Below are 23,913 nucleotides of genomic sequence, written 5' to 3'. Positions count from 1 at the left end.
TCCCCGGGATCTCCTTTGTCCTGTGTGAATGTTTGGTTTTGCTTGCCTACAAGAAACAGAAAATCCAGACCCTCCTGGACATGGGGATTTTGCTACACTGAAGGTGCCCATGCACATCAGATCGAGGAACACACCCTCGCCTGCATTCTGAAGCTGGCTCGCTCTACATCGTTAGCTGCCTTTCTCTGAGCCTCCTTTTCCTGCGTGGGAAATTGGAACACTGATGGTGGGCTATCTGCCTCCCAGGGACCCTGTTAAGCTTTCGAAGACAGTGTTAAAATACTCGGCAAAAGGCATTCCAGTCAATGCTGACATCTACTATGTTAGCAATGAAAGAAAACGATGCCTTTTGTGCGTTAACAGTAGCCTACTATGTAATAGCGTCAACGTATTGATCAGATTATGTTTGTGGCATTTGCTCGTGTGTTCCAGCAACACGGAGCACCAGGGCCACAAAGGAGGGGGCCAATCCTGCACCTGGACTCCCTGTGTTCATAGTGAAATTGGGATCATCCACCACTGGTTCTGGTACTCACGGAGTGAAGGGAATTCGCAGGACAAAGCACCTGTCCCTGCCAGGGTCAGCAATGACACTGTCATCCACATTGCTGTGTTCCAGATCTCTCCACTCCTCAAGGGCTACAATTCAAGACCATCACAGAGACAACCGTGGAGGTGCAGTGGGAGCCCTTCTCATTCTCTTTCGATGGGTGGGAGATCAGCTTCATTCCAAAGGTAACACTTGTCAGACTGTGCAAAGTCTTATGTGGAGCCGTCTACCTTCCACTTGGAAACAGGGGCAGCAAAGCAGGCACTCCCCCATATCTCTCTCCAAGCCATTAAAGACCCAAAGGGCATTCTGTGGGTGTCTGGGTTAAAAAATGTTTCTTTCACAAAGGCATGAGGACTAACAAGAGTGATTCCAAGTGCAGCGCCCTGGCCCTGGATAACGGGAGGCAGGAAGCAGCCATCAGCTCCAGCTCTCTGCTGAGACAGCTCAGAGTTTGGGGAGCCATGATTTAGTGAGGATGAAAAAGTTGGAGCTTTTCTCTAGAACATCAGAAAAACCAACTGATAAAAAGTACAGTTATGGTTACCAGAGGCAGGGACGTTAAGTGGGAAGGGAGGAACGGGGAAAAGTTGATTACCAGGTACAAAGTTATAGCTAGATGGGAGTAAGAAATTCTGGCTCTACTGCACAATAGGGAGACTGTAGATGTTACAGTGTTGTATATTTGTCTATTCTTGAAAAACTAGAAGATCAGATTTTGGATGTTTTCACCATAAATAAATGTTAAATGTTGAGGACACGCACACATATACAAATATGTATACACACACACACTCTTATTGGACATTACACAACATACAGATGTATCAAAACACCACATATTATTATCCTATCACATAGGTACAAACTTTAAATGTCTGCTAAATATTTTTAATTATTAAAAAAAAAAAAGGGAAACCAAAACTGCATGAGTGACACAGTCAGGACATAGCTTCATTCTGTGCAATGCACCTACAGTCAACGTACATGGCTCTAATTCCTGAAGGTCAGAGACATAGCACAAAAACACCTTGATCTCTCTGCACGGTTCATAATGAATGTATAACCCAATAATCAAGCAACACTTTCCTTAAACAAAGCACGTTGTTCGTCTGTGAGTATAGAAGTGTCTTAAAGCCGTATTTCACTTTACTGATCTGAAAGCTGGCTTTCCTCCACGGCCAGTGCTGTGTGCCTGACTCTAGGATTCCACGCTTGTTGTCCCTCTCAGTGTTCACCCCAACTCTCACACTCAGGGGGTTTAAGGTTCCATGTGCTCCTTCCCTCTGTCTCCATTCTTCAACATCAGAGAGCAGTTTTTCAGTCGGTCATCACACTTACAAGTGACACATTTTTGGCTAACTAGAATGTGATTTTATCTTCCTTTTACTTCAAAATTCTTGGAATCATGTTCTGTTGTAGCTACAAAAGAACTTCAAGTTCATAAAGTGTGACCCCTCTTTCTACTTTCAGTTCAGTTTCCTTTATAGAGACTAAGAGAACTTAAATAACACTGTACACTCTGTTGAGACAAAAACACCTCTCAATTTGCTGCCCCAGGGTTCTGTCAGCTAAACCTGAGTGCCTCAATCTCTTTTGTGGAGATGATTACATCGTGGCAAGCTAAATGCTTCTAAACAGCCTTTCTTTTTATTTTTTAAAGGTTTATGTTATTTATTTGAAAGGCAAAGTCAGAGAGAGAGACTGATCTTCTATCCTATCCGCTGGTTCACTCCACACCTGGCCACAATGGCCAGGGCTGGGTCAGGGCAAAGCAGGAGGCAGGAGCTTCATCCAGGTCTCCTACGCTAGTGTCAGGGCCCAAGCACTTGGGCCATCTTCTGCTGCTTTCCAAGGCATTAGTAGGGTGTTGGATTGAAAATAGAGCAGCCAGGGGCTGGTGCTGTGGCATAGCGAGTAAAGCCACCATCTGCAGTGCTGGTGTCCCATATGGGCGCCAGCTGGAGACCCAGCCGCTCCACTTCCGATTCTGCTCTCTGCCATGGCCTGGGAAGGCAGTGGAGGATGGCCCAAGTGCTTGGGCTCCTGCGCCCACGTGGGAAGACCTGGAGGAGGCTCCTGGCTCCTGGCTTCGGATTGGTGCAGCGTTGGCTGTTGCAGCCAATTGGGGAGTGAACCGCAGATGGAAGACCTCTCTGTCTGTCTGTCTGTCTGTCTCTCTCTATGTAACTCTGACTTGCAAATAAATGAATAAATATTGAAAAAAGAAAATAGAGCACCCAGCACTCATATGCCCATATGGGATACCAGTGTCACGGGCAGCAGCTTTATCTGCTACACCACAATGCCAGCCCCTCAACAGACTTCCTTTACAAATATTTTATTACATGTCTAATCTGATTTAAAATGACCAATAGAGGATGGCATGCAACTGGGGATGTCACAAGGCAGAGAGAATACTGTCACTCTACTGCTCAGGCAGGAGAAAACATGCAGGTTTTGGTGTTTTACATCCAGTGTGTAGAACACTAAGTAAGAGATGGGGTGGCCAGGGCATGGCAAGATTAAAGACATGGCTACGTGGCATAACTGCTGTGATCTGTAGCGTGAAGCCACTGGGGGCATCTGTGACACGGATTTATAAGAGTGTGGCTACAATTACATACAAGGCGTCCTGGGAGACATAAACAGAGAGCGAAGAACTGGGGAGAATCGAGTTGTCACAGAAAGGGCTCTCTCTTCCACTCCCAACGACACAATAGGGAATGTACGATTGACAAACAGAGCCAGACAGAAAGATGGATAAGCTAGATAGAAAGCCAGATAGATAATAAATCCTGGACTCAACATCAAGTTGCCCTTCATCATCCTCTCCTCCACTTCTCCTTCTTCTCTGCTTTGTGCTAGTCTATGTAACATGCTTCCCTTTTCTTTCCTTTCTACTCCATGGTTGTGTCCCTGAGTCTTAACTCTTACTGGTGAAGGGGAAACTAGACATTGATAGATTTACACCCAAAGTAACAGCATGAACAATTCCAGACATAACAAAATAGTAACTGTGGCTCAAAAAAAGTTCAAGATCTTGGTGTGGAATATGTTGTGTGTGTGCAAAAAGATGTTCACATATACATACACACACACACAAACACACAGCGATACTCCTGTAAATAGCCAGGGGCACACTCATCATGATAAATGTCCCAAAAGTGATGGATGCTAACCATAACCATAAATCAATTAATCACGGGCAAGAGCCAAGCTGCATTGTTTCATGACTAATTTGTATTGGTGAACAGCAAACTCAAGAGAAACCAAAGAAATGTTCTTGAAAATTGGTTCTCCACTTGCCAAATCCTGAGAGGGGTGCTGGGTTTTTTTTGTTTGTTTGTTTGTTTGCTTTTTTTGAGCCTACTGAGAGTTGCTCCCAGCCCCAGCCACTCAGCTATCAGTAAGGAGGGGACAGATGTGGCCTCCATTTTTAATGCCCGGTTCACAGTCTGTGTCCACCCTTGTATCCTTCATCAGGCTTCTCTCCGAGTGATGTTTTCCTTTTGCTCTCTCTGCCTCTCCCTTTCTTCCAGAACAATGAAGGAGGAGTGATTGCTCAGCTCCCCAGTGATGTTACCTCCTTTAACCAGACAGGACTGAAACCTGGGGAAGAATACATTGTCAATGTGGTGGCTCTGAAGGAACAAGCCCGGAGCCCCCCGACTTCAGCCAGCGTCTCCACGGGTGAGTGTCTCCAGCCTTCTCCCACTGGTCTCCCTTAGGTCACTCAGCAGAGTGGACCACAGAAGCACCCAAGCAGTAGACAGGCAAGAGAGGTGCTAGACTCCTGCTGCAGCTGAGATGGTGTGTGTGCCTGGAGATGGAAGTTTACCAAACGCTTCGCTGACTACACTCAGTGCTCCTTCTGGCAAGCCCAGAAGTCTAGGAGAGGATTCTAGCGGAGAAAGCGCTTTGCTATGATCTCCCATATATTTTCTCCAATCTTCCTTGTTATCAAGAGACCCCATTTCCCAAAGCCCTGGTGCCATGGGAACCAGCAAGAGCAACTCACTCTCACCTCTCCTGAGATCTGGAGAAAGTCAGCAGAATCTTCCCAAACTTGAGTTTGCTTTACAGTGACGACAATAGTTCCTCATCCTCTAAGTCTGTGAGGACCATGTTAGGTGAGCCATGCAGTGGTTAGCCCTGCACCAGTGAGAGTGCTCAGTACTTGACTTATACAATGGATGCAGAAAACACACTTGGGCGTGAAGGCCGTACATGACAAAGCTTTGAAAACAGTCACTGTTCACAAGGGTGGATTCAGTTGATTAGCATTTCGTCCTCGTGGTTCATCTCTGTCAAGATACTGTATTTCCAGGACTGATTCTTAACTGTATCCTACTTTCGCATTATCACTTCCTTGGCTAATGAAGGACGTTCAGCTTCAATGCTGTCAATTAACAATTGTGATGCATCGTGTGTGCCTCACCAAGAATTTGTCAAGTTGTCAATAGTATCTGCTATTGTTTTGGGATTCTCATCTTCTTGATGGGAGAGCTGAGACTGAGACTAAGTAACTTCCAGTTGTTAGTAACAAGGACTGAAATAAAAAGCTTTATTTTTCAAGAACAGAAATTAGGCCGGCGCCGCGGCTCACTAGGCTAATCCTCCGCCTTGCGGCGCCGGCACACCGGGTTCTAGTCCCGGTCAGGGCACCGGATTTTGTCCAGGTTGCCCCTCTCCCAGGCCAGCTCTCTGCTGTGGCCCGGGAGTGCAGTGGAGGATGGCCCGAGTGCTTGGGCCCTGCACCCCATGGGAGACCAGGATAAGTACCTGGCTCCTGCCATCGGATCAGCGCAGTGTGCCGGCTGCAGCGCACCGGCCACAGCGGCCATTGGAGGGTGAACCAACGGCAAAAAAGGAAGACCTTTCTCTCTGTCTCTCTCTCACACTGTCCACTCTGCCTGTCAAAAAAAAAAAAAGAAAGAAAAAGAAATTAACACCCTAGAAACCCTATCTTACACTCTGCAGATCCAAAGTAAACAGCATCAGGTGCGGAGGCTTTATGCTTGGTCTGGAAAACACTGGTTGAAGACTCCTGTGGCTTCTATTAGTGCCACGGGGGCTCCACGGCTGTGACGGGAGCTAGGATCTGGTGGAGATCCAGGTCTCTCACCGCCCCCTCTCCTGCACCTCCAACCCACGGCAGCCTCCCTCCGATCTGTTTCACATTGTGCACTTCCACATAAGACTCTGTTCCCATAAAAAGAAGCTGCACCCAAGAGAAGGCTTTAAAAAGCACTGCTGGAGTCCACGTATTCTTCAGGAGAAACCCCATGGCCCTCAAGTGTTCTGCAGGAAACTTCAGACAGCAGAGGCCGGAGTCTGGCCACTGCTTGGTGCCCAGGGAGTGGCTGGAACCTGAGGCGTTGACCTGGACAGCAGGTGCCGAGTCCCCTCTCCTGATACAGGCTGCATCTCGGCCCCAGGCCACTAAGAAAGCACTGGTACTTTCCTTCCAAACTATGGAGAGCCCTTAGAGAAAGGCGTCCAACCTAGCCTGAGTCTTCAATTCAAGCCCTATTTCTACAACAGTTGTGCTATTTTTTGGCTTGGAAGCTCCTCAAGATTAAAAGTACCAGATCTGCAAAATTTGTGGCAAAGCTAAGTCAGACTTTAACAAAGAAAAATGCCCCCGTTAATATTTTGGCAATTATGAAACCAATGAAAACAAAAACATTCCAATTTACTTTTTGGGTAGGATTTGTGTTATATTAGGGCTTAAATCGAAGGCAGGCGGACACCTTCTTAATTGGAAGGGGACCTTACCTCCAAGTAAGGGCAGCCTGGAGGCCGGCTCCCACCCTGTCCGCTGTTTGTAGGAAGGACTGTGTAATGATTTCCTTCTACTGAGGTCTGACCTACACAACCCCCTCCTGGGAAGCCCCAGCCCTATCCGGCACTCAGGCGGCCTTCTTCCAGGCAGGCCATTTTCTGAATGCAAATTACAAGACCCCCTGCAGCTGGAGCCCTCTGTGCTGCATAATCACATCCTAATAGGGTCCATCCATTAGGATTAGGGTTTTTGAGATTTAAAGAGCTGAAGGACAACAGCTGTACGTGGTCACTGGGGTTTGCCCTACGCCTTTCTGGTTTTTCAAGATGCTCAGTTCACTGGGAGGCTCCCCCCTCAGCAACTGTGGCTCAGGGGTAGGCCTCACTCGGCAGCTAGGAGGCTGGTTCCCACATCTCACAGCTCACTTCGTTGAAGTTAAAAGGATGTGAGAAAGAGCAGCACCAAGTGTGGCGTGCTGAAGCCGCCTGGGTGTGTGTGCGGCTTAACCACACTTCTCCCTCAAGCAGTGAAAAGCGGGACTTCATCACCACGCTAACCAGGACACCCACATGGCCTGGGGGTTTTCTCTTTGGCTGATGCTAGGCCCCAAATCCTAGCTGCTCAAGAGAGAACAGGACTGGGCTAGAGCCAGGACAGTGGGGTGGGGGGCGTCCAGCTTCCACGAGCCGAGAGGCCCCCTCGGTCTCGAGGTGGTCCTGAGGGAGAGACTCCATTCTGGAGACAGATTATGGGGTGACCCTGTGGGGACTGGTCCAAAGCAACTCTTAGGTCTCTGGTAACAAGGAAGAGAAACTTCTTGAAACTACCTGACGTGAACCAGAGAACTCACTGGAAGAACATGAAGTGTCGCAGGGGAACCCAGGTCCAGAGATCATCTGAGCTGCACAGAAACCCTCCACCTGGGGACCCTCAGCGGCCGCGCTCTGTGTTTCTAGGACCTGCGTACGGGCAGGGCACGCACTCCTACTCCTCCCTGAGTCTGCTCCCGTGGCTCCCACCCCTCCTCCCTCCTCCCTCCCCCTCCTCCCTCCGGCTCCCCCCGCCCCCATGTCACAGGCACTCACTTCTACTCTCTCCATAAGTCTTCTCCCTCTCTTCCCTCCTTCACCCTCCCTCTCCCTGGGTCAGATCTTTTCTATTTCTGTGTGAAGAACCCTGGTTCTACACGGTCCAGCACAGGCCAATTAGAAAGCCGGAGTCTCCAGTTCCAATTGCAAATCCTTGAAGAATATTGTCATGAAATGAGTCCGCTCAGCCAGAGGGGTACAGTCACACAATAAACGGGACTGGACCTCATCTTCCCCCCACCCAGGTCACAGGGGAGCCAGCCATTCCTGCAGACACCCCTGGACTTCGGTCCCCCCTCAGCCCTGTCCTGTCTGTCTTCTACACTCCTTGACTTCTCCCCATCCCGGCTGACTCAGTGTGAACAGGACTCCAGGGGAATGGAACCGTGGTTGGTGGGTCTCCCACGATATGCGCCAGGCCTGCATATCGTGGAACACGTGGCACTCGGAGGAACCTAGACGCGCCGTGTGTGACAGCAGCACACTCCTGGCTCAGGAATATGCAAGAACAGATGGGAAGACTGTTCCAAAGATAGGGTCATTTAAACTTTCTTAATTTGTTTTACTTATTTGAAAAGCAGAGAGACAGACACAGATGGACAGACACAGAGAGAGAGAGAGAGATCTCCCACCTGCTGGTTTATATCCCAAATGCTCCCAACAGCTGGGGCCAGCCCAGCTGAAGCTGAAAGCTAGGAACTCCATCCAGGTCTCCCATGTAGGTGGCCGGGACGCAGCTACTTGCCATCAGCACTGCCTCCTAGGGTGCAAATCAGCAGGAAGCTGGAATCAGAGTGGCCAGGACAGGACGGCCAGGACACAGACGCGGGCACTCCTCTATTCACTGCACCAGATGCCCGCTCCAGCTGGGACCTGTTTTGTTCAGACAAGCAGCTCTCCCCAGGGATGCCATTGCCCATTGGGATTTAGCAAGGCTGCTGCAGCTGGGCTGACTGGGGTGTTAGCACACAGACAACTTTGGACCACTCATCATCACCCCCGTTTGGCAACCCCAGTGGAAGTGTCAGACGTTTAGACAGAGACGGTCATTTCCTACGTCTCTCCCCAGGACTCAAAGAAGGTGAAAGTTGGGCAGCGGGCACAGCCAGAAGTACTGTTCTCAGTCCTGTGTCTCTTGACCGGCAGAAGGAAATAGGTCAGAGCCTCTTAGGCCAGGAAATGCTCTTCTCCTTCCAGTACCCAACAGCCTGGCGAAAGGAGGTTGTTTCCCTCTTGCCAGACTACGTATCCTTGGGAAAGTTATCTCACCTTACTGCGTCTCATTTCCCCCATGTGAAATAAGACAATAATACTCATCCCTCTCTCTCTCTTCCTCCCTCCCTCTCTCTCTCTCCCCATCTCCCTCTCTCCCTCTCTCTTTCTCCCTCCCTCTCTCTCTCTCCCCCCTCTCTCCTCCCCCCTCCCCATCTCTCTCTCCCTCCCTCCCCCTCTATCTCCCTCTCTCCCTCCCTCCCTCCTCCTCCTCCTCCTTCTTCTCTCTCTCCCCCCTCTCCCTCCCTCCCCCTCTCTCTCTCCCTCTCCCTCCCTCCCTCCTCCTTCTCCTTCTTCTTCTCTCTCTCCCCATCTCTCTCTCCCCCCCCTCTCCTTCCCTTTCTCTCTCCCTCCCTTTCTCTTTCTCTCTCCCTCCCTCTCCTCCTCCTCTCTCTCCTCATCCCTCCCTCCCTCTCCCCCTCTCTCTCCCTCTCTCCCTCCCTCCCTCCTCCTCCTCCTTCTTCTTCTCTCTCTCCCCCCTCTCCCTCCCTCTCTCCCTCCTTTCCTCCCCTCCCTCTCCCTCCCTCTCTCTCCCCCTCTCCCCCCCTCTCCCCCCTCTCTCTGATCGACCAGGAGAGGGCTGATACCAAAGGCTCACTTCTCACCATGCGTTTTGTTCTATCTGATCCTTTTCAGTCATTGATGGGCCCACGCAGATCCTGGTTCGAGACGTCTCTGACACTGTGGCCTTTGTGGAGTGGACCCCACCCCGAGCCAGAGTCGATTTCATTCTCCTGAAATACGGATTGGTGGGTGGGGAAGGCGGGAAGACCACCTTCCGGCTACAGCCTCCCCTGAGCCAATATTCGGTGCAGGCCCTGCGGCCCGGCTCCCAGTATGAGGTGTCGGTCAGTGCAGTCAGAGGGACCAACGAAAGTGATGCCACAACCACCCGGTTTACAACAGGTAAGACTGGCATGGGAGGGAAGCAGGAGGTGGGAGGGTCGGGTTGCACCAGCTGATGGTACTGTCGTGACAGGAGGACTGAGATCCTGTGCTAGGGCATCCGTGTCCCCACAGACACTGCAAGACCGGAGGGAGCGGGAAGAATCAGGCCCTCCCACTGATGTCACATCAGAGCAAAAGGGGAAAAGCGGGCATTCGCGGTGAGGAGGGAGAACTAGATTGTCCTCCCACTGCGCCCAGCCAGACCTGATACCTAACACAGCACCTTCCCCTGTGGGTCTCAGGTTTCTCAGTCGTAGGATGACAAGTCTGTCTTGAAGACACAGAAGCACACGTGTTGCTAGCTCAAATGGCAATTTGGTGAGGGTCCAGGAGAGGCGACCCTTCCTCAAGACGTCTCATTGCCATTCTCTGGGAAGTGTTGCAGTGACTACACCTGTATCATACTATGCTATGATGAGGGAGCGCCTCGGCCCTGCGCAGAGCCTGCCCTATGTAACCAGAGGCGGAGCTGCAGAGAGAGGCCCTGGGACTCAGCCACTGCCTGGAGGCACCAGCTGGAAGGCCGACGGGAAGCCTGCATCCCAGAGCTGCTCACGAATGCTTCCTTTCTCACTGTGATAACCAGCACCCCCTTCCCAAGGCTGCTGGGACGTCCAGGGGCTTCTCGGACAGTCAGGACAGGCTGGGCCTTGGGGTGGCTTGTCCCTTGACTCCCCGAGCACCGAGCAGTCTGGCCAGCTACTGGGCAAGTAGAACAGGCACCGTCCCAAGGACAGGCTTCCTGGAGCCCACACTAGGTCAGTGAGGGCCTGCAAGACGACTCATGGTTTAGTCTCCATCCAGTCCAGGGTCACAGCCTTGGCCTCTGTGCCCTGGGGAGGTCACACAGGAAGGGATGCCACTGCGAGCTCCAAGTTTTCCAGGGATCAAAGGAAGAGGCAACATCTGTCAAACCCAAGAACCAGCATCTTCCTACTGAATCAGGTAGAAGGAATCACACAGGCAAGCATCCTACCTTGAGCAAGACACCTGGACCCAAAATGGCCCCTACATGGAGCCCGTAGCTTTGCGTTAGAGCCAGACGGGTCTGCAAACCCAGTGGCCACAGTGGACCTGGGAAATCCTACCAAGTGGCAGAAGCTGGGGAACTTCTCAGCATGGAGGAACAAGCAGAGGCCTGGTCCCTGGTGGGCAACCAGTCCCAGGAGAGGGGTCCCAGGAGAGAAGGGAGCAGAAGACACGGCCCAGCCTTGCTGCAAAATACACCACCAGGCTGGGCAGTGTATGGTAGAGCTCCTAACACTCAGAGAGAGACACCGGAGAGGAAAATGCTTCCCCTTTAAGAAGAGCCAGTGTCAGTGTGGACCAACTGGAGGAGCCTGGGCTAGATCCTTTAAGATTTATTTATTTAGTTGAAAGGCAGTTATAGACCGGGGGGGGGGGGGGGGGGAGACAGAGACAGAGACAGAGAGAGAGAGATTCTATCCACTGGTCACTCTCCAGATGGCCACACCAGCCAGGGCTGGGCCAGGCCAAAGCCAGGAGCCTGGGTCTCCATCCGGGTCTCTCACACAGGTGACAGGGGCCCAAGCCCTTGGACCATCTTCTGTTGCTTTCCCAGGTGCACTTAGCAGGGAGGTGAATTGGAAGTGGAGCAGCTGGGACTCCAACCAGGGCCACTGTGGGATCTGCATTGCCGGTGTCACAGGGAGCAGCTAACCACTGCGCCACAACACGGGCACCAGCACTTGGTCCAGGAAGAGAACACTCTAGTCTTCCTCTCCAGCCCAGTGCTTCACACTCTGCTCCAGCCAAAGGGGTATCACTGGCGGAATCTTTGCTGGTTTCGCCACAACACTGGCCCTTCTCTTCCCTTCTCTCTCACTTAACCAAAAGCATTCAGGGTAGAGCATGAGGAAGGAAGTCCCACAACATCCTTCTCTGGTTAACTCAAGGTCTGCCTTTCCCCACCCCCACCCCTACAACACACTTGCCCTGGGTATCCGTATCTCCCATGGACCATGCGTTGGGCATTTTTTTGCCTTCATTTCAAGACAGTTTGTGTTTGGAAAGTGGTTTCTTTGTGCTCCACTCTGATAAGGCGTCTGAAGAGGCAAAAAAGGAGAAGAGAGCTCTCCAGCAGCAGGATGAAAAGCAAATTCTTGATGTGTGTGTGTCGACAAGATGGAAGCAGGATTGGCTGGCGGCCCAGGAAAATTCCAATCAAGACAATTACATTCTGCCGCCCAGGAGCGCCTCTCGCGTTCCAGCTCGCTGCTGCGCGATTCTGTTTCCGGTTGCCTGGCGGATGGGCAGCTGTGAGGGGGCTGCCCTCTCAAAGCAACCTCAGCCTCTACCTCACACCTGCTCCCCTCTGCCGCAGGAGGGGCGGGGGTAGCCGGGCTGGGGAGAGCCCAGCAGATTCGGAGACAGGCTCTGAAGGCCTGGGGTTGGCAGGTGCCAGCTGAGGGGTGAGAGGGTACCCAGACCCACGCGGTAGGGCCCTCAGTCATTTCAGAACTCCGCTTAAATTCAAATTAACCAAAGTGCTTTTCCAGGTGATGGCTTCGACACTAGGAGCGCACTAATTGCACAGGCAATTAAAACAGAGATTTGCTTGCTGCATGGCGAGTGGGGTATCTGCCTGGGCCTTAATCTCCTCTGAAAATGGAGAGAGCTCTGATGGAAGTGCAGCGAGCCCAGGGACTGCAGAGAGGAGCCTCAGGGACCCAGAGACCACTCTGCAAGCTGCCTGCCCTCGGCACAGCGAGCCCAGGGGCTGCAGAGAGGAGCCTCAGGACCCCAGAGACCACTCTGCAAACTGCCTGCCCTCAGCAGCCCTCCCTGGGCAACGCCAGGTGTGGTGGTCCCCTCGCAGGCCTCTCTGAGTGCAGAGCCTTCAAGGCACCAAGCTGATGCACCAGGGCCTTTGGCCAAGCAGAGGCTGCTCCTTTGACCTGAATGCCTCAGACCTGTCTTCAAAGCTGTTGGACTTGCACTGTGTCCCCTGAAATGCTGCGGAGGTCACAACCTCCAGCACCTGTGAAGGTGACTCATTTGGTATAGGGTCTCTGCGGATGAGCGAAGATGAGATCATGAAGGGTGGGCCTTGGTCTAACATGACTGTGTCTTTATACAAAGAGGGCATCTGGGAGGCAGAGACAGACATACACCCAAGGAGAAGGAATGTGAAGACAGAGGAAGGCACGGACGGCACAGTTCTTCTGCAAGCCAAGAAATGCCAAAGATTGCAAAGACACCAGCAAATCACAGGACACGAGGGCAGAGGCACGCAGCAGTCTCCCGCGGCCCTTGGAAGGAAGCCACCTGCCAATACCTGCAGCTCATACCTCCAGACAATGAATTTCTGTTGTCCAAGACACTTGATTTGTGGTCCCTTTTATAACACAGCCTTGGAAAACCACTGCACATGGCCAAGTCACAACCGTTCAGGCCCTACCTGCTTGGTAGTGATCCTACTCTGATATCCTCCAGAAATTCTTTCCCAGTTCAACCTGATTAGCACTCTGCATACAGCAGAGGAGGCCTCCTGCCTCCTAAGACCAGCTGCCCCGGGTCGGAGCTGTTCTTCTCCCTGGACCATTCCACCCAGACCTCCTAAATGCTCCACAGCTGACATATTCCACAAGGTTTGTCCAAAGGCTCTGCAGTAGCAAACGAGATAGAGACCTGCTCACATTCAGTCACTTAATATGTGCTTATTGACAACCTACTAAGTGCCAAGCACTGTTCTGGGCATTGAAGCTACAGGATAAACAAGACAGACAAGATCATGACTCAGATGAGTTGCATTCCAGTGGGGGAGACTGAACCATGAAGAAGGAGAAAAACAGACCAAATCATTTCAATCAGGAGTGCTGTGACCTGCTCAGCTCCCACCTACAAGGATGCCCTTAAGCTGGCCCTCCTTGAGGTCAGGCTTCAAGACCCAGGGGGAGCAAGAAACTCCTCCGTACCCCTGCCAGAGACCACCTCCCAAGCACTCGTTCTCAGCACCCACATCGCAGGTCCCCTGACTTTGGCAGTGTCTGATCCCTTCATAGAAAATGCCACCCCTGCACACAAGGCACAGCCCTGTGGTCGAGAAAAAAAAAAGCCCATGGCCTTCCATTTCCGAGGTCTGGGTTTTCCAGGTACAAGGCTCAAGCTGAACCCCAACCCTAACTTCCTTGCGCCCCAGTTCATTGCGGGCTACACACCCCCTCCCTCCGCCCAGTCTCTCTCTGTGTGTCACATTCAGGGACCAGCTTGTCTCCCTCCACATATGCCTCCCCTCAGACTCCCGGCTCCACCCCCTGCTTGGGAAAGAACACGCACGCACATCAAGAAAGTACAGCATGTGGATGCTAAAGCACATTGAGTGAGGAAACATCTCTCAGAAAAACAAGCTGCGGAGACGGACGTAAATCTGCTTCAAGATTCCCTCAATTTACACCACTAAACAGAACACGTCCCACGGAAGCCTCCGCATTCTGACTGATTCACAGCACTCCAGTCTTCTGCAAGAACAACTGGTGGATGCTTGCCTTGCATCCGCAAATTAAAACAGTCCACGGAGCTTTTCTCAAGCCTCAAAGACCGGAACAGTTTCTCAGGCCACCATCTTATTACAGCGCAAGTGGCTTCGAGTGTTGCCTGCCCCAAGGAGCCTGAGGAGAAGGCCTGTTCTGCGGAAGAGACCCCAGTGACAGGAGTCCCTTTATTTCCACTGGAATCCTTGGGGCCCCAGAGAGCAGGCCTGGGGGAGGGGCACCAATGTTGGTGGAACTCAGCAAGCGCTTCGGAGGCAACAGAAAGCCAACCCAGGGCTGGGACAGCTGCATTTGCACCAGGCACGAGGGCAGAGGCACACAGCAGTCTCCCGCACACACACATGGTCTACTGTGCCCAACAACATGAAATGACGGCATCATGTGTCTTTGAAAGCAGTGCCACAAGGCCCAGTGGGGTTTAAAGGAGTGTCCATGGTCCCCTTACTGCAAGTGTCGGAACTGGGGGTCGACCAGAGGCCTGACCCCAAATCACGTATTCTTTCCACTACTCACATCCCCGATAGCTATCTCATTTCCCAACCGGCAACCCCTCAGTGGCGTCTGTACAGCATGGCAGGGGAGGAGATCCTGGAATCGACTTAGCTTATTGATCTCTTAGCTTATTGATCGACTCTGATACTGCCCCATGCTTCTTAATCATTTGGGAGCCGTCTCTGACTTTTTCCTACTGGGGTTTCTTTAGCTTCATGTTTGAGCTTACAATAGTTGGGTCTTTTTTAAGCCTCTCGCAAAGCACTGGAACTCCTGAATAGACGTGAAGGAAGCATGAAAAGTGCATTGGTATCTAACTCACTCCAGGAATTCGTGGTAGTGCAAGTACAGCGCTGCAGGGCAGACACAGGGGCCACGGGGATGGCAGACGGAGTCAGGAGGTGTGGACGCTCACCCCAGCTTTCTCAGTTCAGGAGGCACCACACATGCACATTATCACGAGTGGTGATGGGCTGTCTGTTTACTTTTAGAGATTGATGCTCCCAAGAACTTGCGGGTTGGCGCCCGCACAGCAACCAGCCTCGACCTGGAGTGGGACAACAGCGAGGCCGAGGTTCAGGAGTACAAGGTGGTGTACAGCACCCTGGCTGGTGAGCAGTACCATGAGACGCTGGTCCCCAAGAGCATGGGTCCAACCACCAGGGCCACTCTCACAGGTGAGTAGCACACCCGTCCCACGGGAGCCTGTTGATCGCTGAGTCTACATCCTCAAAGCTCTCTCCGTAATTCAGCCAACTCTCACCCAGCCTAGCACCACATCGGACTGATCACATCCCTTAAGTGCCTGTCAATATGTCTGCTACCCTCCATTGCACGGTCACACCTGGTCTAAGCTACTCTCATCTTTTAACTGCTGAAATCACTGCCTCCCTTCTGCCCTCTCCCTTCTAATCCACCTGTCACCCATGAGCGATCTTCCCAGAGCACAGTTCTGACTGTGCCATTATATTATGTGTACACACCAGGCGCGTCCCCTTGCAGTTCAAGTAAGCCAGACCCTTGGTGTGGCCCACCAGGCCTGCCTACTTCCTCTGCCGCCTTCCGCAATGCCACCTCCACCCCAGCCCCCGCTGGTCTGCCTGCCTTCAGTTCCTCAACTGAACAGAACACTTCTCCTCCTGCCGCGGCATCTGACACGTGCCGTTCGCTCTGCCTGCCAGCCCCTCCCACCACCTCCTTGGCCCAGCTCACACCGGCTTCTGCTCACAGCTCACCATCGTCACTCACCTCTCAGCACCCAGGGTCATCATTTCACACGTGTGGGCAGGATTTGGCTGACGGTCTCCACCACTGACCTGAAGCTCTCTGAAATGTGAGCCACATTGGCTTTGATTCATCATTGAATTCCCAGGATCCTGCACAGTGGGTAGCATGTCCTAGGTCCTAGATTGGCGTTTCCTGAATGAAGGAATCTGCAAAAGTCTGTCATGCCTTGGGCAGAGGCTGCCAGAGGCCAATGGTAAGGTGAGAGCTTGGTCATGCCTGCCACAGACACCCTCCTCAAGACTGCGGGTTGAGGGTCACAGAGCCATGTTAAATGAGGTGATGTAGATGGACACAGAAGGCAAGGACCGAGGCTGGGAGATGGGTTGGGAGGTTGCTGCTAGCCTCAGAATGAGGGGGGTGGCGGTAAGGTCTAAGGCAGTGCCCCAGGTCACATGGGGAGCAGGTCCTGTCCCTTAGGGCTGTGGGACCAGCCCAATGCTCCTCCTGGGGCCTTCAGCACACCTATCCCAGAACAACTGCCCATTGGACCTCCTGACGGGGTGAATGACTGGAAATGTGGGGTGTGGTTTTTAGCTGCGGGTGAGGCTGTGCAAAGCAGTGGTGGACCAGGGCTGCCAACGTGCTTGCACAGAGACATTGTTGAACTTGTGCCTTGGTTTCCTGCAAGTGTTTGCCGTCTACGTAGACAAGGGCTACTCAGTGACGAGCGCGCACAGTGAACAAGGACGGTGGAATCGGAGCTGCTTTCCTCCTGAGCTGCGATCCCAGGCCATCTTGCCAAACAAGGCCAGTTAAAGTAAACAGAAAAGCTGTGTCTCCTGGAGAGCGCACTCCTGGAAATGCAGCCAGGAGACGGGAAGAGATGCTGACCAAGCAGGTGAACGGGTGGACGGGACGTGGGAAGGGCAGACCAGCTGGCGGAGAGCTGGAGACGCTCACAAAAACAGACAAGCTCACAGAAGGGGACTCACGCCACGCGCAGCCTGTCCCTGCCCAGAGCCGCAGGCTTACTTGGCAATAAGCAGTTTCACAAAAATGATGGCTAGTTGTTCGGGTGAAGGCTGTACCGTAAAGTCACGAGAGACAGAGAATTCCGGTCACGTTCAAGCTATTATTTCCCACTACCAGGGGCAAAGAAAGAAAGCCCGCATTCATTCCTTAATCATCACCCTTATTACCGGCACGTCCGCCTAGTCAGGGCTCCTGTAACTCCCAGAGTGACCTCATCAGGTCCTATTGTCATCGTCCCCACTTATGGATAAGGCAGCTGAGCCTCACAAGTTCACAAGGTTAGCAGAGGACACAGTGTCATTCAAAGCCCGTTCTGAAGGACCCCCTCTCACGGCTGCTCCTACCACAGAAATCAAATGCAAGGGACGGGGTAGACGGTCAAGTTGCTGCCTGGGACACCTACAACCCCTATGGGTGTGCCTGGTTCAAGTCCCAGCTCTTCTGCTTTTGGTCCAGCTTGCTGCAGTCACACACCCTGGAAGGCAGCAGGTGATGGCTCAGGCACTTTGGTGCCTGCCACCTGTGCGGGAGACCCGGATTAAATCCTAGTTTCCCAGCCTCCGCCTGGTCCAGCCCTGGCTGCTCCAGGCATTTGGAAAGTGAACCAGCGGGTGAAAGATCACTCTCTGTCTTTCTGTCTCTCTGCCTTTCAAATAAAAATTAAAATCTCCAAAAAAAAAAAAAAAAAAGTAAGAGATGGTCCAAATTTAAATGCCACAGATCCGTTAAGAGACAGGAAAATTATGGAGCAGAGTGGGCATAGATAGGTTGGGATTTTTTTGTGTGCTAGAGCTGGGTTTATGAAAAAACTTATATATATATATATATGCATATATCTCACATAATTATCCCAGGGAGCTCACTGCTGGAGAGATTTATAAAAGCAAATAGCTTTACATGATTTAAGAAGGGATTACAGGCATGTAAGAAAATCAAGTACGTCTGTGGTTGTGAGACTCTGGTTAAGGATTGTTCGCTCTGTTGCTGCGGCCTCTGGGGGCAGAGGAGACCAGCAAAGAGGAGGGGACGGAAGGAGAGAAGTTAGATCCCAGCTCTCAGTTGCTGTGCTTCCTCCATTCCTGACCAACCTGCACCCCTACAGAGCAAAGTCTTTCAGCCTCCACGGGCCGGGGTGGTGTTGAGACCTGGAGGCTTCTGTTTTGCTTGAATGCTCTGCTCTGTGCAAGATGCAAAGAGCCCAGACTTGGCACTCTGCCTTGGGCAACTGACTTGACCTTTGCAAGCCTCTCTCTTCATCTGTACAGGTGGGGTGAGAGGGGGGACGACACCGTTTTCCATGTGGTGTTGCCGTGAGGAGTGAATGAGGCGGCGTCTAGCACACTGCACTACTGAGTGGGTGATGACGGTGCAGAAGCAGGCTGGCGAGCAAGCTGTGAGCTAAGGGATGGCTTAACCTCAATCGATGTGGCACCGGGACGTAGAACCTGGCGTCTCAGCCCGCAGCCTGCAGCCCGGCAGTGTGGGCAGCACCAGGGGACGGGAGCCCTCGTCCCCATGGTGTGCTGAGCCAGAGCTGCCCTTGAGACCCAGAGACGATGCCCGTGCCCGCCGGCGGGTGACAAGTGCACCTGTAGGGTGTGGCTTCGCAGGCGCCCACTCAGGTTTGAGGCCAGTTTCACGCTGTGCATCCTGGCACCAATGTCTTAAACTCCCTGTGCTTCCAGGCATCCTGTCGGCCTCACAGGTGCTGTGGGGGTGATGTGAGATCAGCTATTTCTGTATGTCTGGGTACTCCCAGGTGGAGCTGGCACCCGGGGAGCATTCTGGTTGTGGGTCACCTCGACAAAGCTCAGACCCTAGAGCCTCGGCAGCCTGGGCTCCCCCGGCCCCAGTTCAGGCCCCGCTCCTCTCGTGGCTGACGTTCAGTCCTTACACTCCTGTGCCCCGTGTTTGCTCTTCCCCACGGAGGACGCCCTTGTCCCTCAGGCCACCACTGGCCCTTTCTCCATGGAATCCAAGCCCTTCCTGTCTCTTTGAGTCACACAGAGGGCTCACAGCAAGCACATCCCCCCACTTCCGCTCTGCAACCCAAGAACCCAGGCTGGGGCACACAATTCCCATCATCCCCCACGCTCCCCCATCAGCCTCTGCAGCCAGTGCCCAGAGACTCGCCTCCGGAGAAAGAAAAAGAATCTGTTTCTTTTTTTCTTTCTTTTTTTTTTTTTTTTTTTTTTGACAGGCAGAGTGGACAGTGAGAGAGAGAGACAGAGAGAAAGGTCTTCCTTTGCCGTTGGTTCACCCTCCAATGGCTGCCGCGGCCGGCGCACCGTGCTGATCCAAAGCCAGGAGCCAGGTGCTTCTCCTGGTCTCCCATGGGGTGCAGGGCCCAAGCACTTGGGCCATCCTACACTGCACTCCCAGGTCACAGCAGAGAGCTGGCCTGGAAGAGGGGCAACCGGGACAGAATCCAGCGCCCCGACCAGGACTAGAACCCGGTGTGCCGGCGCCACTAGGCGGAGGATTAGCCTAGTGAGCCGCGGCGCCAGCCAGAATTTGTTTCTAAACAACAGGCTGAAATGATTTCCTCCTCCAGTCTCCTGGCTTCTGTGTCCTTAAGGACAAGTCTCAGCCCAGGGGATGCCTGCGTGGCCTGTGTCCCGTACTTGGGTCCCTACAGGTTCGTCCCAGTACCTCCTGGTTGGAACTGGGCAGCAGGTCACAGGAAATGTATACACTACTCTGCTTTCTAAAAACCAACCATCTACAGAGAAAACTCCTGGTGGAGGGAAGGCAGGACAGAGGAGGAGGAGGGGGGAGACTCTCAGTCCCCACTGGAATCTGGTCGAGACGCCAGCTGCCCTGCCAGCCACTGATGGAAGCTGTGGACGCTTCTCCGGCCATCACATCTGAGCGACCCCTCCACCCTGTCATCAGAAAGGCCTGTGGCCACCATGTTTTAAAGGGGCAGGGGGTCTGCCCTCTGCCACTGGGACTCCCACAGATCCTCCCTCAAGGACAGAGCCCACACTTGAGGATCCTGGCACCAGGAAACAAGGCAAGAAGAGCTGGCCTGCCTGGCCACGTGAGCACTGCACTCTCCCCCAGCGGCCCAAGGCCCCCCTCCCACCCACCCCTGGAGCACCCCCCTGAGCGTCTGTCTCCCCAGGTACTTCCCAACCAGCCACCTCCCTGCACCAGGGCCCCCCCGCCTTCAGTCAGCAAGCTGCAAGTTAAGAGAGCCAGCTCCACGCTCTAGGAATCCCAGGGGCTCAGAGTCCTACAGATGTCATCAAACAACACGGGATCCACACGCAACACACTCACATGTTTGCAGATTTTCACACTCACACACCCTGCATGCACACACAAGCACTCACACACACGTACACACAAGGCAGGCGTCACAATGCGACTTGCCACCTTCAAGGCCTCTGAGTGCTGGGGAACATGGAACAAGTGCCAGCACCAAGCCCCGCATTTTCTCCCCAGGGCCCAAATGGGGCCCCCTGGTGAGGAAGTGGTCTCCTTGCAGTTCAGGAGCGGGCAAAGGGCTGGAGAACAGGAGGGTGTTTCAGGGAGAAACCTGAGACTCCAGGAGGCACCCAGTGGCAGATGAACACTGCCTGAGGCACTTCTGTCCACTTCATTGTGTCAGCACCCTTTGATGCGCAAGCCCCAAACCCAGTGCCATTCCTCTGCCACCCTGCTGCCTCTTCCCAGAAGGAGGGGCCGGGTGACCGGCCTGGAGGACCCAGGGTCAGACGGTGCTCGGCCTCATTTGGGCAGAGTCACAGTGACCCCAAGTGGTCACTTCGGGAAGGCACCCTCTGGATACAGTGCCTCCTTCCAGGGTGCAGAAAGGTGGGGTGTGGGTCACAGAGACGAGTAGAAGCACTTGTCACAGAGCCAGGAACTAGGGATGTCACATGCTGGGGGAAAGGGAACCCGACAAAGATCCAGGTGGGGAGCCTACAGTTTCTGTTTCGGCTTCTTCAGCTCGGAGCACTCGTTTACAGTAAAAACCCAGACACGGGGCAGGGAGTGAGGAACCTTGTCTCCAGCAGCCAGAAAGTCCCCCTGGACCTTGCCCCCTTGGGACAGCTCTTCTAACTCAACGTGCATTGGTTCAGCCAGCCCCTTCCCTACAACTGGGCTGGAGTAGACTGCTTCTCTGGATGCCTGAACACCACCCACACCCAGAAGAGCAGGGAGATGGCTCAAAAGCCTGACTCATCCAGGGGGATGGAAGAAGGAGCACTTGCTCCTATTCTACTGAGGATGGTCTCAGCCTAGCTGAAATGTAGACTGCTGTCTACCTGGCATAACCTTGAGGACTCTCAGTAGACCCTCTGCCTCCAAATGCCACCCTGGCGGTGGAACCTCCAGCCTCCCAGCCCCACTGCTGGAAAACTTCCCTGAGGATCCCCACTGTAGGTCCTGGTCCTCCACAACTCTTGCCAGACCTGCCTTGGCACACACTGTGCCCTCCACCTGGGACGTCCCTCCCCAAGACACATGTCCACCCACCTTCAAACCCCATACCAGACAGCCTCTCTTGGGCCTGTCTCCCACTCTCCCCGAGGTGGTGCTGCCTCCACGCTGCTTCTATGCCTCGTGTACAGAAGCAAGGCCCAGGTGCCCGAGTGGAAATATGACCTCTTTCCATCTCGAAATCCCCGAGTTCATCTCCCAAGGCCAACCAAATCCCTAACCCCAGTGTGGCGGGCCTGAGCGTCACAGCCGCTTGGGAGATGAGCCCAGGCATTTCGCAATGGAAAGAGGTCATAGTCCCACGCAGGCACCTGAGCCCAGCACACCTGCAGACCTCAGCACCATGGGTTTCCGGGAAAGACACGCAACCTCAGTGTCTTGGGCTCCTTCTCCCACTTCTTTCCCCACGAGCAGCAGTGAGCATGGAGACCAGGTCTCCTGAACAGGACAAAGTGAGCCGTTCTGCCTCTGTCGGCCGGTCCTCTCAGTGCAGGTGAGAATTTGCCGGTCTCCACTGTCTGCTAGCCCTAATCAATCTACTGCTGCTCCCCAGGCCCCATTCAGACCACTGGAGAATTCCAAGTTGCCTTCCTTCTACTTTGCTGATCTTAGCTTTCCAGGTATGACTCAAGTCCCTTCTCCAGGAAGTGGTCCCTTGGCTCCTGCAGCCCATGCTGATCTCATCTCCCTCTGAAATGGCCTTTAGTTAGCAGCCCACGGTGCACCATTAAATCCCTCTCCAATTCCACCTGGCTTACCCCACTCCCCCTGCTAACCTGTATGACTCTTAGGGACCGTTAGGGACCCTTAGGGACCATGCACTGATCTGTCGGACAAAACAAGGGACTTAGGTTCTATACCTAGCTTTGTCAAGTATTCGCTTTGTAACCTCCTGAGGGATGGGTCCCTCTGAGCCTGGTGGCTAATGAGCAATGCCTGCCCAGAAGAGCTGCAGGGGAATTCACTGAGCTCACGCGTCTGAATCTCTAAGAAGCTATGGTTACAGTACTTGCTACCATCACACCCTAGAAACTGCTTTCATTCTTTTTAACCCCGCCTCTCTTCCCTCCCTTTAATTTTCTTCTAGATCACCCATCACGTGTAGCTCAAGACTTGGCATATTATGGGTCAGTGCTCAATAAATAATGAATTTACTTGTTCAGTACCGATCCCTTTTCATCCCTCACGGGGCAAGGCTGATGTCTGTGCAGCTCACCCTGGTATCCCCAGCACATAGCCCTGTGTCTGGCACAGAGAAGACCCTCAATGGTATTTGATGAGTAGATAAACTGCGTGCTTTAGGAGTTCAGAGAAGAATGAGTGTGTGGTCAAAGAGTTGAGAAAAGCATCAACCACCAGGCTGAACAAAGGAGATTTTTTAAGGGATGGAGAGTGATGGTTTCCTATGGGATGAATCTTCTGGGCTTTTGTTAAGAAAGGGAATCGAGCCACTGAAATGCTACCACTTGCAGGAGCTGGATGGAGAGATGAAGAGAGCGTTGACAGAGAGCAGTGGGATCTTTGAAAAGGGAGAGGTCCTTGGGAGTGCTGAGTGCCGATACGGGGCTGTGCTGGCTGTGACTCGATGCACACTTTCTTTCCGGCAGGACCGTATTTTTCCTGCTGGCAAAGAGCAACGATTCACTTGTAGCACAGGAAGCAAGCTGCCGAGAATCAAAGGCGAGCAGCAAGGCACCAGCCTGTCTGAGAGCCCCAGCCCCATCCCTGGACAGAAAGCCGGGCAAGAGAGTGCTTTAAATGCTGCGCTGCCGTCCTCCGGGAGAGGCGGGCTCTGCTGTGAATTATTGAACGTTTCATTTAAGCTTCATAAATAAGAAACTCGGGTGGGAACGTTACATGTTAGATCCGTTTGGCAACATATAATTTCTGTCTTCCTCCCTCAATCCGTCACCCTTCATCTACGTTGGAGAATTCTACTTCGTCATAAGCGATTGAAGGTCTCAATCAGTTGCCTGAGAAAAGTAGTTTATGTCCCAAAGGTAATCTAATTTCTGCAACCAAGATGTACCTGCGAATCGCCCAACACGTTGACGAAGATGAATGTGTGCTTTGAACGCATCTGGGAGCATTGCGATCACCCACTCAATCTAGAGACAGGTGCTCGGCCCAGCCAGGGTGAGCGCTTCACGGGCACCTGACTCCCCGAGTCACTGGTTTCCAGCAGGACCAACAGCTAAGCCTCAACAAACCACCACCAACAGAAGTACCTGGGACCAACCTGTACCCACAGGGGCACTTTTTGTAGATGATGAGGTCATCCATAATAAAAGGACGCCAAATCCAAGAAGAGTTGTCTGTGCAAGATGACCATCTGCTCGGCTACTATCAGTAGGGGCCAGCCACTGTACTGTAAATCTCATCTTCCTAAAGGCTCTCTGAGATAGGCAGTTGCTATTTCCAATCCATAGAAACTGAGGCTCAAAGATGTTAACAACCAAAGTTACACATATAGAAGGTGGCAGCGCCTGACCATATAACAGAAATTTCTGACTTCAAAGTTTCAGACTTCAAACTTCACCTCTGCTGGTG

At 52.8% G+C, this 23,913-nt stretch overlaps 1 protein-coding gene across 3 annotated transcripts in view; it reads left to right on the top strand.

The window, feature by feature from the left end:
• The window catches only part of TNR (tenascin R), a 432,700-nt gene that overhangs the window by 355,471 nt on the left and 53,316 nt on the right, over positions 1 to 23,913 (top strand). For all 3 annotated transcript variants that reach the window (XM_070077163.1, XM_070077161.1, XM_070077162.1), the window contains 4 exons: positions 620 to 735; positions 4,093 to 4,243; positions 9,335 to 9,604; positions 15,144 to 15,329. In XM_070077163.1, coding sequence (XP_069933264.1) covers positions 620 to 735; positions 4,093 to 4,243; positions 9,335 to 9,604; positions 15,144 to 15,329 — 723 coding nt within the window. The remainder of the gene's footprint in view (positions 1 to 619; positions 736 to 4,092; positions 4,244 to 9,334; positions 9,605 to 15,143; positions 15,330 to 23,913) is intronic.

Source organism: Oryctolagus cuniculus, chromosome 7 (genome assembly GCF_964237555.1).
Source record: "Oryctolagus cuniculus chromosome 7, mOryCun1.1, whole genome shotgun sequence".
Taxonomy (NCBI): Eukaryota; Metazoa; Chordata; class Mammalia; order Lagomorpha; family Leporidae; genus Oryctolagus; species Oryctolagus cuniculus.
The sequence above is the reverse complement of the archived record's forward strand: the minus strand, read 5'-3'. Positions and strand labels throughout refer to the sequence as shown.